Source organism: Siphateles boraxobius, unplaced genomic scaffold, assembly GCF_051911475.1.
Source record: "Siphateles boraxobius isolate OS27281-9 unplaced genomic scaffold, OSU_SipBor_1 24, whole genome shotgun sequence".
In the NCBI taxonomy this organism is placed as follows: domain Eukaryota; kingdom Metazoa; phylum Chordata; class Actinopteri; order Cypriniformes; family Leuciscidae; genus Siphateles; species Siphateles boraxobius.
The window spans coordinates 19,048,423-19,065,075 of record NW_027508855.1 but is presented as its reverse complement, the minus strand read 5'-3'; the positions used below and the strand labels follow the sequence as shown (position 1 = coordinate 19,065,075).

Here is a 16,653-nt window from a genome sequence, read left to right as displayed (position 1 = left end):
CAAGAACCATTATTAATAATTGAGCGCCAAATATTAGCACTATTAGAATACTAGAACACCAAATACCAAATTAGAATGATTTCTGAAGGATCATGTAACTCTGATGTCTGAAGTAGTGCAATTTTAGAATCATTTTAGAAAATCATTTTCGGAAGACATTTTAAAATATATAAATAGAAAACCGTTCTTCTTTATTTATTTTACTATATTTTCGATCAAATAAATGCACCCTTGGTGAGCATAAACAATTTATTTTTTACTGGTAGTGTATAATAAATGAAATTCATTGCAATCAATTTTCACACATATGATACGTGTTACGTATGTTACTTGTTACCAATATATACCTTTGTTTATTATAATGGGAACAATGATTTTACCTTTTTGAAATAGTGAACTTACTTTGCATCAACAACAACATTCTCTTTGAGTTTGATCTCTCTTATTTTCTCCTATCTTCCCTCCACAGAGAAAATGTCAACACCTACTGTCTCCATATCGCTGAGGATGATGGGGAGGTGGACACAGACTTCCCTCCGCTGGACTCTAATGAACCCATCCACAAGTTTGGCTTCAGCACACTGGCGCTGGTCGAGAAGTACTCATCTCCTGGACTGGGGCCCAAACAGTCACTCTTTGTTCGAATGTAAGAAAGCCACTTAAGTCTGAATTTATCACTTTCAGTTCTCTGGCTCTGTGAAGAATAAATGCATTTAAAGTCAACATCAAATCAAAATGTACCTGAATAACTGTCATAATACACGTTATACGTAATAGAAGTAAAATAAATTGGAAACAGATTTTATTTTTTAATTACACTAACGTTCAAAAGTTTGGGGCTAATCTTACCAACCCCAAACTTTTGAATGGTGATGTATATGTATATATACATAGGCACGAAGAGTAAAACGGACCATATCTAACCACGAATCTATCACCGTCATCAAATATTCAACGTATTGGCGTTTGTCTTGAAGTTTGCCTTAGTGCACAACCTCTCATACGATTTTTATGAGAACTATCTGAATGTTTTAGATTTAAATGCCTGGTCTTAAACACTCAATCCTTTAAGTTTATAGGAGATTTTTTCCTCATGCCTCTCCAAGAAGCTCCCATCTTTGTGATTAGATTAGATTGTTGCTCTTCTTTGCGTTTGGGAATATCTCTAATCAACTGTTTGGTTAATGTGACTGACAAAGCATTAGGAGACCCCTATTAATTTGAAGTTGCTAATTGGATTTGAATGGGTCCCTGCCAGACTGTCCTGCCTTTGATAGGGAACCTTGGGCTGTAATACTGAATTCGGGTTGTAAAAGGTTCTGCTTGTTTTTTAAATGTTTTTTCTTGCACTTGCTTAGATTGGGTGATATTTGCACCAATTAAAAAATAATCATGGATGTTTTTATTAGGAATTAAAGAGATGTTTCGCAGATTTTGGGTGAACTGTTGCTTTAACATTTCACCAGCGAGAAAATAAATAAGATACACTACCGTTCAAAAGTTTGAGGTTGGTATGATTTTTGTTTTTAAAAAAACATGAATGCTTGTATTCAGCAAGGTCGCATTAAAAAGTGAGAGCTAAGACATGCATAATGTTACAAAAGATTTCTATTTCAAATAAATGCTGTTCGTTTGAACTTTCTATTTATCAAAGAATCCTATAAAATGATCTTGGTTTCCTCAAAAATATTAAGGAACGCAGCTGTTTTCAGCATTGATGATAATAAGAAGTGTTTCTTGAGCAAATCATCATATTAGAATGATTTCTGAAGGATCATGTGACACTGAAGACTGGATTAATGATGCTGAAAATTCAGCTTTGATCTCAGGAATAAATTACATTTTACAATATATCCACATAGAAAACAGTTCTTTTAGACTGCAATAATATTTCACATTTTTACTGTATGTTTGATAACCTTAATATGCAGTCTTGGTGAGCAGAAGAGACTTCTTTCAAAAACATTAATCATCTACTGACTCCAAACTTTTGAACGGTAGTATAACTTCATTATAAGTAGCCATTTGCCTGTGGCATAAACTAATTTTTTTTTTAACAAAAGTTTCATTTTTGGCCCAGCTGCTTTGCACTTTTCATTGTCTTTTGTCCGTATTTATTTGTGATTTATTCATCAGCTCTCAGCCGTCGGCTGGTATTCAGAGCTCTCTGGGTCAGCTGCATGCTTCCTTCACGAGAGGACCACTGATGTGGCACTGCAGGACCCTGGGCGAGAACTGAGCCAGTGCGTGGCCCTCAGTGGGCCATCGGGGCCGGCGACCTCTTCTGACGTGAAGCCTGTCAGAAGCCCTGGCCCGAGGCTGACGGGTCAGGACTGCTAAATGGAAGTGGACAAGCGAGTCCACTGTCCAGAAAGTGTGTGCTCTCCGGTTTCTGGCCTGGGGTTGTTGTTCTGTTGATGCAGTCTATCGCAGTGATGCATCCATGTGCTCAAAGTTTGACTCGTGGACTACCCCTCGGCCCTGTTATGTGCTCTGATAAAGCAAGCCGACCACTTAAAAGAGTACAATACACTCTTTCTGTGTGCAAGCTTTTCTTCTGACATTAATTGCTCACACCAGTACAGCTAAACTGTCATTCAAGAGTGATTCTCTTGAATCCCAAAGTACATCTGCAAAAAAATATTGGTTTAATTTTTATACTTGAGTTGTGTGGTGCTGTTTAGTGAATCAGTTGAATCAGTCTGACTCGATCGCAAGAGTCATTGGTCTGAATCAGCTCAGATGACTCCCTCGTTTATTGAACCAAAGGTTATTATGTCTCTAAAAGTGTGAAGATATTTAAAAAAATGTAAGGTTAATGAATCTTGGCTAATTTAATTACAAAGTAATTGTGTTCAAAATCCTGTAGAAATCACTGGCTCGCACATTTTAATTTTAAGTGATCACTGTTATTGTTTTATTATGATAATATACAATAATTCGAATCATAAAACGTAATAGTAGTCGTGTTATTTTAGTATCATTAATATACTATTGTAGTGTTTATTAATATTTTTAATTGGTTTTATCTTTAGATGTTCTGTTTCCATGTTAATTTTAGTTAGTTTTAGTAATAAAAAAAAAATCTGTCCATTTTAGCTTTTATTATTTTCAGTTTTAATACTTCAGACTGAAATTGAAATAAAATAAAAAACATTGTATTAACATTTATTTTGTTTCAATTAACGTAAAGGTTTCTTAATATTTTTAATTTTAATTATCCATAACACTGTGTAGCACTTTTATGCCATTCATTTGGCCATTTGATACAAAATCCAAAATACAATGCTATGTTATGATCACAGTATAACTTGATGATGATTTTTTTGATACTTTTGTGGTTATAAGCATAGTTTCTAACCACTATTGTTCTAGTTTCCTCAGGGAAAAAAATCAAAATCACGTCAAACTCATCTTGAACCTAATGGTTCGATATCTTTCATATAATTGAATATGATATGCTCAGCCATTGGTTGAGACTCAAAGCTCAGTCCTGAGAATCTGAGGGAATGATCTCAGTGTTGATGCTCTGATGGACAGGAATCTCGCATCTAACTCAAATGTTAAAGATTTATTCAACATGACTGATGATTTGCCTTCCTCACCGACAGAAACGCCGCTCATGGTTTCTCCCTGATCCCAGTGGACAGCCTGAAAGTGACCATGAAGGATATTCTGCAGAAGGCCCTCAAAAAGAGGAAGGGCTCCCAGAAAGGATCAGGTGAAACATCTTAAAGATTAATTTCTCACTTAATGTGAAATGATAGATATGTTTTGGATTCAAGCTTATATCCCTATATTTGGATATTTATATTTATCTATTTTGGTTGGGCTGCAATGTTATTTTACTATTATTTAGTTACTATTATTAGAATTAATTTATATTTTGAATTAGCTTTATAGTTTTAGTTTTCATTATTATAATTTTTTTGTAATTTTTATTAGTTTTTCTTTATATTTATCATTGTTTTTCTTTCCATTTTAGCTGTAGTAATTTTATCACTTTATATTTTAGTTTGTTGCCAATATAACATTCACATTTTATATATATATATATATATTTTTTTTTTTTTCATATATATATATATATATATTATTTCAGCGTTATTTTAATTAACAAAAACAATTCAACTAAATAACTCAAATGCCTTTACTTGCATATCGGCATGAAAATGAAATGTTTTGGTGCAAGAAACCTTGACAAAAAAAGTGGACTTCAAGGGAAAATAATAAATGCTGTAAGAAGTGTAGCAAATGGTGCCTTTGAATTGTCAGTCGAACTGGAATTTGTGTGCGTCTGTAGTTTTCATCTTAGAAAGTAAGTGAAGCCGTCTGCTGTGATTTGGCCTGATAACCGTGGCAATGTGCCGTCCTAATTTGTCAACGCCGAATGGGTTAATCTGATAAGGCCAAAGACTTTAATACAAAAAGTCACAGGTAACGGATCGCCCCTTTGATGGCCATGATGAGCCGGGGCAGCGGTGAGATAAGAGGGGTGAGGAGAGGAGATTGAGCCGCAGACTGACTCGGAGACGGAGAAGTGCACATAAAGAATGGAAAGCAATGATGCGGGAACGAAAGTATATTAGAGAGAAAATGGATGAAACGCAGAGAAAATGATGGTGCGTGGAGAGCCACTGGAGCCTCATCTCCCTTAGATTTAGCACACACTGAGGTCAAAGCCAGCAGCGAGAGAAGTTCACTTCAGTAAGGGTTCTGCGGGCGAGCGCTGTCAGTTTAAAGCGGCTATAGTCTTCGCATGTACACACAGTATTATCAGTTCGGCTCATGTACGCCTTCATCGACACCAGATTGACTGTTCTATAGCAGTGGTTCTCAACCTTTGTGGAATCAAAAATATAAACGCATCCTACTTAAAAGAATAACAATAATGGAAAGAGAAGTGTGAGGCCCGCACACTGAAAATAACTTCTCCAAACAACTTTTTTTTGAAAGCGCAACACTCACAAACATGTGACAAATTATACAAATCATTTGACCCACAGAAAAAAGATTATTTCAACAAATAAAATATATGAAACTATCCACATAGGGGTAAACACTGCAAGAATATTCCACTTTCTTACTCGTATGCTTTAATACATTTATAAAGCAGTATCAAAAATAGAGCAATATCTTTATTATTAAAAAGTGTGTCTTCAATAATAACAGCAGATGAAGAAATATAGAAATCACAATATAAATCCTCATTCAGCCCTAATGGTTACAAAGTATAAATCCAAAAACTTCACCTTGTAACACTTTTTTTCTCATGATCTCCTAATTTTTCTAAACAATTTTTTTAAATTATATTAAATGTGTAATTATTATATTAATTACATTATATTATGTTAAATTACATTACATTATATTATACTTTTCCAGGTCTAGAAATCAGACTTTTGAAATTCCCTCATATCCAGGTTTTGTCATTGTTTTCGGCATATTTTAAATGATTTTAATATATTTAATCCACTTTATGAAGTTGTTTGGTTTGATTGGTAGTTGATATTTAATATACTCCTAAATATGCTTTTTTAAAATAGTCACATTTCAATTTCTTTCCTCAAATATGACAACAACATATGCTATTTTTGTACAACTAAACTGTCTGTAGTCATTTTAAAGATAGGCTAATCAATCACAATGACATTTGCCTTTCACTTGAAACCATTTAGTACTTTGAAATTCACAAATAGTCTAACGTGAGAATGTTTCAGATGCTATTTTTGGTTGGAAACTCAATCCGTTGCCATTTCTTCCTGCAAAACCAAGCAAGTATTTGACAGCTTTTCTAGAAACAACAAAGACTATGAGAAAAATAGAAAAATAAATGCTCCGACTTGGTGAGAAATGCGTTTCTTTGTCTTTTTAAAGGTATCAGAGGAACTGCAAACTCAATCTTCCCGGAGGGCTGAAGTCTCTAGGGCATAAAAACAAACCCAGAGTTTCTCTTTTTGGATTTGTGACAGCTTAAAAAAAGAGAGAAAAACTCCTAGCTCTTGAAAGGATAGCCACACTCACTCAGTTATATAATAGCATATTTAGTTTCAGTGGTTTGAGAGTACTTGTGTTTGATGTACAGCCTCATCAGAGACGGATTGATTTGACAGAAACCCAAGAGAGCCCTCAGAGGGAGTTTAATTGGAAATAAACCTACAGAATTGCCCTGTGGGCAGTGAGCCATTGGCCTGTCCCGGCCAGGTGATGGTTTGTGTTTTAGACCCACTGAATGGTGTCTCAGAAGACGTCTTGAGTGGATGTGATGGGGTAGTTGGTCCAGAAGAGAAACGTTAGACGCGTGGACCGTGCTCTCATCTGCATTTAGATGAGTATTGATTGTTTATTTACCCGCTGGAGACAAGAGACCTATCCAATCTTCTGTCCACTGTGGTGCGTCTCCTCTGCACCCGCTGGTCACTGTTTTGCTAGGTTTTGGGCTTTTTTTTTAGCAATTGTTTTCTACCCATTATACATTTAATACCTTGATTTAATACTCATATTTAAACAAACCCTCTGTCATAGATAGATATATAATTTCCTGTTGTTTTGTCTATCAAGCCATCTATCTATCATCCATCCATTTATCCACATATATATATACAGGTCCTTCTCAAAAAATTAGCATATTGTGATAAAGTTGATTATTTTCCATAATGTAATGATAAAAATTAAACTTTCATATATTTTAGATTCATTGCACACCAACTGAAATATTTCAGGTCTTTTATTGTTTTAATACTGATGATTTTGGCATACAGCTCATGAAAACCCAAAATTCCTGTCTCAAAAAATTAGCATATTTCATCCGACCAATAAAAGAAGTGTTTTTAATACAAAAAAAAAAGTCAACCTTCAAATAATTATGTTCAGTTATGCACTCAATAGTCAATACTTGGTCGGGAATCCTTTTGCAGAAATGACTGCTTCAATGCGGCGTGGCATGGAGCCAATCAGCCTGTGGCACTGCTGAGGTGTTATGGAGGCCCAGGATGCTTCGATAGCGGCCTTAAGCTCATCCAGAGTGTTGGGTCTTGCGTCTCTCAACTTTCTCTTCACAATATCCCACAGATTCTCTATGGGGTTCAGGTCAGGAGAGTTGGCAGGCCAATTGAGCACAGTAATACCATGGTCAGTAAACCATTTACCAGTGGTTTTGGCACGGTGAGCAGGTGCCAGGTCGTGCTGAAAAATGAAATCTTCATCTCCATAAAGCTTTTCAGCAGATGGAAGCATGAAGTGCTCCAAAATCTCCTGATAGCTAGCTGCATGGACCCTGCCCTTGATAAAACACAGTGGACCAACACCAGCATCTGACATGGCACCGCAGACCATCACTGACTGTGGGTACTTGACACTGGACTTCAGGCATTTTGGCATTTCCTTCTCCCCAGTCTTCCTCCAGACTCTTGCACCTTGATTTCCGAATGACATGCAAAACTGAGCAACAGTCCAGTGCTGCTTCTCTGTAGCCCAGGTCAGGCGCTTCTGCCGCTGTTTCTGGTTCAAAAGTGGCTTGACCTGGGGAATGCGGCACCTGTAGCCCATTTCCTGCACACGCCTGTGCACGGTGGCTCTGGATGTTTCTACTCCAGACTCAGTCCACTGCTTCCGCAGGTCCCCCAAGGTCTGGAATCGGTCCTTCTCCACAATCTTCCTCAGGGTCCGGTCACCTCTTCTCGTTGTGCAGCGTTTTTTGCCACACTTTTTCCTTCCCACAGACTTCCCACTGAGGTGCCTTGATACAGCACTCTGGGAACAGCCTATTTGTTCAGAAATTTCTTTCTGTGTCTTACACTTTTGCTTGAGGGTGTCAATGATGGCCTTCTGGACAGCAGTCAGGTCGGCAGTCTTACCCATGATTGCGGTTTTGAGTAATGAAACAGGCTGGGAGTTTTTAAAAGCCTCAGGAATCTTTTGCAGGTGTTTAGAGTTAATTAGTTGATTCAGATGATTAGGTTAATAGCTCGTTTAGAGACCCTTTTCATGATATGCTAATTTTTTGAGACAGGAATTTTGGGTTTTCATGAGCTGTATGCCAAAATCATCAGTATTAAAACAATAAAAGACCTGAAATATTTCAGTTGGTGTGCAATTAATCTAAAATATATGAAAGTTAAATTTTTATCCTTACATTATGGAAAATAATGAACTTTATCACAATATGCTAATTTTTTGAGAAGGACCTGTGTATATATATATATATATATATATATATATATATATATATATATATATATATATATATTGTCTATCAATCGTTCCATCTATCCATCTGTCTATCTATTGTTTATCTTTCTATCGTTCTATCATTAATCATTCTATCTGTCATTAATAGTTCCATCCATTCATTCATCCTTCCATCAATCCACATCCATCCATCAAATATATATTCATGGTTCATTATTTTTAAACGTAATTTTAAAAAAAAATTAATTTAACACCGTTATCGTCTCGTTTAGCAGTTAAACTGAGTGAATATATAATGGTAGGCATGTGGACACTAGGAAGGGTGCGCACTGTAAAATATGACTAGTTTTATGAGCGGCTCAGGGTTTGTAAAGCTCGGCGGGTCTGTTGGGGGAGATAAGGGCGATTGAATGCCTCCTATGAGGCTTATCAGGGTAAATGTTGGTGACATTTGGGGGGCGGCGACGGCTGCGGTTTGGGGTCGGTGTGCCTGTGTGTGAACTACAGATGAGCTCAGACGAAAGAAAAAGACCGTGACTGTTATGCTTTATGTGCTTAGGGGGAATGCAGTGAGACGTAATACAAAGCTGAACATTTTCAGCAGATGCTGTATTTGTGTGGATTTGTTAGTATTTAGCATCAGCTGTCTTATTTAGTTCTTGGCTTGATATTTTAATGACGCACATGCACAAAAAATGATTGGATTTGTAGCTCCACACAGCACATCTGGTTTCCGATTATTAAAGATTCATTATAAAACAGCTCCGTAACCTGATGGTAGAAACCTTTGATATATACACACTTGTGCCTGCATATCAGTTGAATTCTATTTAAATGTATTACCGTGTATTATTGCCATATACAATACCGTTCAAAAGTTTGGGGTCCGTAAAATTTAGTATTTACATTTTTTTTTATAAAATGGGCACATTGTGATAAAGTGATAAAACAAGTGATAAAAAGTGACAGTGAACATTTCTGTTTATAAATAAATGCTGTTCTTTTGCTTATCAAAGAATTCTGGAAAAATGTATCATGGTTTCCAGGAAAATATGAAGCAGCACATTGATAATAATCATAAATGTTTATTGAGCAGCAAATCAGCATATTAGAATGATTTCTGAAGGATCATTTGACACTGAAGAAATTAGATGCTGAAAATTCAGCTTTGATCACAGAATATATAAAACCCTGTGATCCTTATTTTAATCTTATAAAATAAACGAAGTCTTGATGAGCCGAAGGGACTTTCAAAAACATTTGCAGACCCCTAAAGCTTTGAATGGTTGTGCCTATATAATATCTAGATTCAATCACCCTACAGTTATGTACTGGCTAATGCACTGTAATGCCTTATTTCAGAATGATTTGTCATGTGCTTTTGCTTTACTAAGTGATCAGACTTACAGTTTTCACCTGCCGGAGAATAAAATGGATAGAAAGCAACATCTCACCTCATTGAGATTAGCGCAGGGTCGCAGGAAAGGTTGTAATAGGTCAGATCGTGTGTTTCTGAATTAGTCACAGTCTCTTGCTCTTCAGTGTCACAGCAGTTACGGGGATTCACATTTTCTCCCTTAGATTCAGAGAGACACTGTCTTAGCTTCTTCCATATAAACTCAACTAGTCCGATTCTTGCACGTCAAGTCCAGAACTGGAGTGTTGTATACAATTGATTCACTTCGTTTGTGTTCTGATATATCTCGCATTGTGCTGGAGGGTGTCGTGAACATATTTCTTTCTCCGTAGAGGTCGTAAGCTTTCGGGGGCTCTGGTGACATTTTGGAAAACCATGGTATTTGCAAAAGGGTAAATATCGCCTTGAGTGTTTGCCCTATTTAGATTGGCAGCTTCTCTGTATTGTTTTTTTCCCTTCTTTTCTGGCAAAAAAACGAGGTAAAGACTTGATCCTACCTCTGGGCATTTTTTCCGGCCCCTGACAAGAAATAAACAGTATCCAATAAAGCCGTTTTTTGGTTTTATAGCCATCAATTGCTCCTGCAAGGCAATAGTTATTGAGAAAGGTTTGTGAAGATTGGTCAAAGTTAATCGGTCATTAGGTCTGAGATGGGTTGATATCATCTGATTGGTCAAAAAACGTCAAATTAGATTGTTTGCACTGAGCAATATTAATCAAGCGACGTTATAAAGAGAGAAGCCAATAGCTCTGAATCCCATCACACTGTATCTAAGAGATTGCTCTGGTCACCCTGAAGTCATTTATGATGGCTAACCTCTCTCAAGGGCTCTTTGTGATTGTATTAAACTATTCTAAGGTTCAAAGTATTAATGTATTGAATAAGAAGAAACTACAGTGTACTTGAGATAAACCAAGCTACACGTTTCATTGTGTGTCTTTGTGATTCTGAGTATACACAACTGTTGAAATGTTTGGGGTTTTAATGTTTTTGAAAGAAGTCTCTTCTCACCAAGGTGGCATTTATTTGATCAAAAATACTGTAAAAAACAGTAGTATTGTGAAATATTATTACATTGTAAAATAACTATTTTCTGTCTGAATATATATTAATATGTAATTTATTCCTGTGATCAAAGCTGAATTTTCAGCATCATTACTCCAGTCTTCAGTGTCACATGATCCTTCAGAAATCATTCTAATATGATGATTTGCTGCTCAAGAAACATGTTGAAAACAGTTGTTGCTTCATATTTTTGTGGAAACAAATTTTTTGCAGTAGTCTTTGATTAATAGAAAGTTCAAAAGACCAGCATTTATTTGAAATGTTTTGTAACATTATACATGTTTTTACTGTCACTTTTAATCAGTTTAATGCATCATTGCTGAGTAAAAGTATTTCTTTAAAAAAATAATCATACGGACCTAAGCCTTTGAGCAGTAATGTACATGTTTAAAAAAAAATGATTGTTTATATTGTTTAAATTGTAAACATCCACTCTTCAGTAACTGATTCAGTAAGTAACTGATTCAGGCAGATAACCGTGAGTCTATTTGACTGATTCATTAAAATAACTGCTTCGTAAGAGTCATTTGTTTGAGAGTCAGTTGCATCAAGAACAATGCAATAGAAGGATATGTTTTTTGTGTTTTTATTGCATCACATTCAATTCTGACTGCAACTCATGCTGCTGTACATTTTAGAGCGTTTATTCATTAATTGTAATGTTTACAATTAGGCATGGACACATTTTTTTGTTTTTAATCAAATTGATGATGCTACTTGCAGTTGTTTCCCATCAGAATGTAAAACTCTTTCAGAATCTACATATTAAATGTATATGGTCTGGTCTGCTTATGTAGCTGCAACAAGTAAAGAGTCAGGCTTAATGAAATAAAATTGTGATCTTTGAATGTTATATTGCATGTAATGAACTTTCAGATCAACCAGTACAATGAAATTATTATTTTGTAGATCATGTGAGCCAAGTTTAACCACATTCAACTAAACCAAACTCTTAACAGCTCAAATCAAACACTAAAATAATGTGGGATTTGTTTTAGGTCCCATGTATCGACTAGAGAAGCAAACAGAGCCAAATGTGGCGGTGGATTTGGACATTACGCTGGAGAGCCAGGGAACGCTGGAGTTCTGCTTGGTCCGAGAAAACAGTGAGTTTTGTTGACATTCTTGATGCTCCTTCCATTGCAACACATGATCTTTAAACACTGCACACTCATGAAGCATTTTAAAGGGGACCTATAATGCCCTTTTACGAAGTCTTGATTTTGTTTTTGGGTTTTCATGATTGGTACTCTCTTCCCAGTCTGTCAGTAACGCTCTGTTTAGTTCCTGTATCTATGAAGCCCCTCCTTCCGAAAAGCACACTGTACTCTGATTGGTCGGCTGGGTCAGTGTGTTGTGATTGGTCAACCACTTCGAGCGTTTTTCGGAAATGTCCCATCCCTCACCATAACCGCCAGTTTCAACACACTACTAACTAACTCAACCAGACCCTGCCCCTTTATTCTGCGTATTAATTATTTAATTGAGGAATATTGTGACGTGTTCGTTCCCTGAAGAAACTCAAGACTACAATGGAGTTCAGAAACAGTCACACTGATATAGAGAATAACTCCCGCTGGAGGGACTCTGTGCTTTGTTGCACAAAACAGCAACATTACACACTAAAAGATATTAAAAATGTGGGTGGAAAAAGCATAATTGAACCCCTTTAAAACATAGGAAGAGTTTTTCCTTTATTGAGATGAATAGATGCACTTTATTGATCACATTCATTGTTGAAAAACAACTTTAAATGTATAGTGCGCAAATGAACACCTAAACAACATGTCTTTCTCCGTCACCTCCTGCTTTCATCTGTAGGTTCTCGAGGGGAGGAAACCTCGGAGGAGGACCCGCCAATAGACATCACTACGGTACAGGACATGTTGAGTAGTCACCACTACAAGTCCTTCAAGATCAGCATGATCCACAAGCTCCGCTTCACCACTGATGTACAGCTAGGTACAGATTACAAATCCCTGTATTTTACACTGGGCTCTACTTCTGCCAGTACACAGACCAACATTCAGAGCCAACCCAAGAGTTTTCTCTTTAGAGTCATTGGGACAAAATCGCATACTGTAGTGTTCGGTTGGGAATCGGACACTTGTTATAAAATTAAAATTTGATTCCTTTTTGTGCATTTCAATATGACTTTAAATCATTCAAGCGCAAGAAGACCTGAGTGCTGTTTTCTGTGCTACACACACATCGAAAATATGCACACAGAAAGCCTGCACAATACTGAACAGAGTTCTCTTCTTTGCACTTTTACACATAAATGCATACAAACGGACAATTATACACAGAAATATGTAAAAATATCCTCATGAACACATTTGCGTTATGTCTTAAGTGAATGTAAACAGTTGATTAAAAAAAACCTCATAACATCCGTGCAGCTCTTAAAGTGACAGCAGCCTAATATTTCTGCTGCTGTCTCTATAATAGCGTTAAACAACAAAACTCAAAGCTGTTCTTCACTAGTAACTATATTTGTAATGTATATTTATAAAGTGCTGTTGTTACATTTGATTAGTATCTGTACCTGAAAATCTTAAAACTGTTTATTTCAATCGTATCTCTGTTCAGTGTATTTCTTTGTGCAATATGTGTAAAATTAAAACGATACCCAACCCTACAGTAGTGTAATATAGAAGTTAGAAATGGTATAATAGTGTAGAAGCATATCATAACAGTATGTAATAGTATAGTACTTTTATCCTATTCTATACAATAAAATGTTAACATGCCATTCTGAAATTTTCTTTTAGTCATAAATGTATATACAAGTATTAAACAAAATAATATAATGTAGTATAATATATAAAAACTATAAATAAGTTATTGATATGGTTTAGTTTAGAACGACACAAAATGCTAACACTGAAAAATTCCTGTAACAAAAGACTCTTTTGCTTCTCCAACTCTTAAAATGTGCAACTCCACGCATGAACCAAAGTTTGGCTGAGGGTCTTCAGATCAAACACAGTACTGTTTTCTGAAAACACACAAAAATATTCCAGCACTCTTGACAGTTGCTACAGTCACAGCTCCATCCCAATTACAGCAGCGCTGCAGGCACTGGAAGTTGTGGAATCTTTTTGGGAATTTCAGTCAGATTGACAGACTGGATTTTTTTTTCTGACACACTGATGTTTGCATGCTATTTTTTATGTCATGTGAATGATGGACAGCTGTCACATCCATTATGGATGTACTTTGTGTGTGCTTGTGAGATAGACCTGTAATACTATTCCAGACCTCTCTCACACACACACACACACACACACACACGCTCACGCACATGCACACACACACACACACACACACACACACACACACACACACACTCACACGCACATGCACACACACACAGTTTCCCACAGAATAAGTTTCAGCCTACTTCAGGTGTCCATTCTTATTTAAATAACACGGGAAATAAATTCACACACCTGTTAATCTTTAAAACCTGGATGCCATTATTTTGTTAACCCTTTAGATAAAAGTTGACAGTTAAAATCTATGGTTTCCAAAGTGATTTTTATGATAATACCTTTCCACTTTTTCAGGAGTTTCTGGTGAAAAGGTAGAGATCGACCCTGTCACCAATCAGAAGACAAGCACGAAGTTCTGGATCCGACAGAAGCCGATCTCCATAGACTCAGATCTGCTGTGTGCCTGTGACCTGGTGGAGGAGAAGAGTCCAAGTCAGTTCTGCTCATACTTCACTAAAGGAATATATAACTAGCTCTGCATAAAATCTTTTTTAATTTTTAATACCACCATGCAAAGATTCTGGGATCAGTAAGACTTTGTTTTTGACAGAAGTCTCTTTCATCTCATCAAGGCTGCATTTATTTGATAATAAAATACAGTAAAATTGTAATATTACGAATTTTTTTTTTTTTTTTACAGTTTACAATAACTGTTTTCTATGTGAATATATGTTAACATGTAATTTATTACTGTGATCAAAGCTGAATTTTCAGCATCATTACTCCAGTCTTCAGTGTCACATGATCCTTCAGAAATCATTCTAATATGATGATTTGCTGCTCAAGGAACATTTCTGATTATTATCAATGTTAGAAACAGTTGTGCTGCATTCATTTAAAGTATTCATTTCTAAAAAAGTTTTGAACGGTTGTAAAATAAAGTTATTAAAAAAGGGGTAAAACAAAGTGTATTTTTTAAGTATTATTTTATAATTCGATAAAGTAATGGTAAAAATGTACAAGAAGGTTTCAATTGTTAACATTAGTTAACATTTACTATGAGCAATACTAATTGCTAATAGCTAATGTTAATCTCAATATTTACTAATACATTATTAAGATCAAAAGTTTTGTCTTTTAACATTAATAAACTAGCATGAATATTTGTATTAAGTAACATTAACAAAGGTTTATAAATGCTGTACAGATATGTTACTCTTTGTTAGTTATTGCATTTCCTAATGACGAGACCTTATTGTAAAGTGTTGCCCAAAACACCATAGGCACTGGCGCAGTCGCCTCCTCTTTTGATGTCCCACATCCCTGCCGACTGACAGCACTGCAAACTCACCAAGGGCTTTATATTGCATTACACTTACAGGGAACTCCGTTACAGAAAACTAAATCTATTTATGCAGCCTTTCTGTAAGGTTTGCATTGGTAAGTGATGCAGACATCTCTTCTTAGCGGATATGACAGGGACAAGAGCGCAGCTCTCCAGACGCGTGCTGCTAACAGTGATTGATGAAGTGAAGACAGATTGCTGAAGTCTGCTCACGGATGCTCCGACTACGCCTGGAAATGCTCCAGTCTCACAGTGGGAACTGAGCGTTTGTGTTTGGAGCAGGGCCATTTATTTTATTATGTGTCGTGTCCTGTGTTCATATTCTGAGATGCCAAAGCTAACATTTTAATTTAGGTTTAACACAGTCATATTTTATTCACTTTGTTATGCACCCAACAATACCTTCAATCAGGCACATGTTTGTCAGTAAATGGTTTTTATTCATCAAGGATGAATTGAATAGATCAAAAGTGACAGACATTTATAATGTTACAAAAGATTTCTATTTCAAATAATTTAACTTACTTTTCATCTAAAAACCCACCAAATATTTTCACAAAAGAATTAGGCAGTTTTCAACACTGAGCAGCAAATCATCATATGAGAATGATTTCTGAAGGATCATGTGACACTGAAGACTGGAGTAATGATGCTGAAAATTCAGCTTTGATCACAGGAATAAATTACTTTTTAAAACATATTCACATAAGTAGCAAAAAAATGTATGGATGTCCTAAATGTAGATTAGCTCACATGCTCACTGTATGTTAAGCCATGGTGTTCATTTGGAAGTTGCATCCCCAGTCATGTTCTGTGTCTCTTCTTTCCTGGATGTAAGAAGATTTTTCTGCTTTCTTTTGTAGGTCATGCAATATTTAAGCTCACATATCTAAGCAACCATGACTACAAAGCCCTGTACTTCGAGTGTGATGCTGCTACTGTCAATGAGATTGTGCTCAAGGTAGGCTTCAACGGAGACTTTATATTTTTGTATCTTGTAAAGTGCCCCATTATGCTTTTCAATTACCTTTCATGCAGTGTGTATTATAGATGTTTCTGAATGTAAAAGGTCTGCAAAGGTTTAAGCATAAAAAAAAATTGTAAAATAAATATAAACACAGACAAATAAAGTTATTGTCTCCTAAATGAAGGAATTGATTCTGAACTGCATGAAACGAGTTGAGCAATTCCAGTCTCACGTCCTGTTAAAAACTTGCATAGCTTTGCAATGCATTTGCATAATGCCTGTTTAGGATCTTCATTGGCCAAACCTAATGTAGAAGACTCAAAAACTAAATGAAGAACCCTAAAAATAGCATAATATGGGGGCACTATACTGTTTTTACTTTTAATTTTGTGCACTTGTATACATTTGATCCCTTTCACAGCAAGATTGTTACTTCCTCTTCCTCTCCCA

At 36.0% G+C, this 16,653-nt stretch overlaps 1 protein-coding gene across 1 annotated transcript in view; it reads left to right on the top strand.

Annotated features, from left to right (window-relative positions):
- Positions 1 to 16,653, top strand: part of mapkap1 (MAPK associated protein 1) — a 33,112-nt gene that overhangs the window by 14,873 nt on the left and 1,586 nt on the right. Inside the window, exons 6-11 of the mRNA XM_077241782.1 lie at positions 470 to 646; positions 3,612 to 3,721; positions 11,672 to 11,779; positions 12,495 to 12,635; positions 14,246 to 14,383; positions 16,100 to 16,197. Of these exons, the coding sequence (XP_077097897.1) occupies positions 470 to 646; positions 3,612 to 3,721; positions 11,672 to 11,779; positions 12,495 to 12,635; positions 14,246 to 14,383; positions 16,100 to 16,197 (772 nt within the window). The remainder of the gene's footprint in view (positions 1 to 469; positions 647 to 3,611; positions 3,722 to 11,671; positions 11,780 to 12,494; positions 12,636 to 14,245; positions 14,384 to 16,099; positions 16,198 to 16,653) is intronic.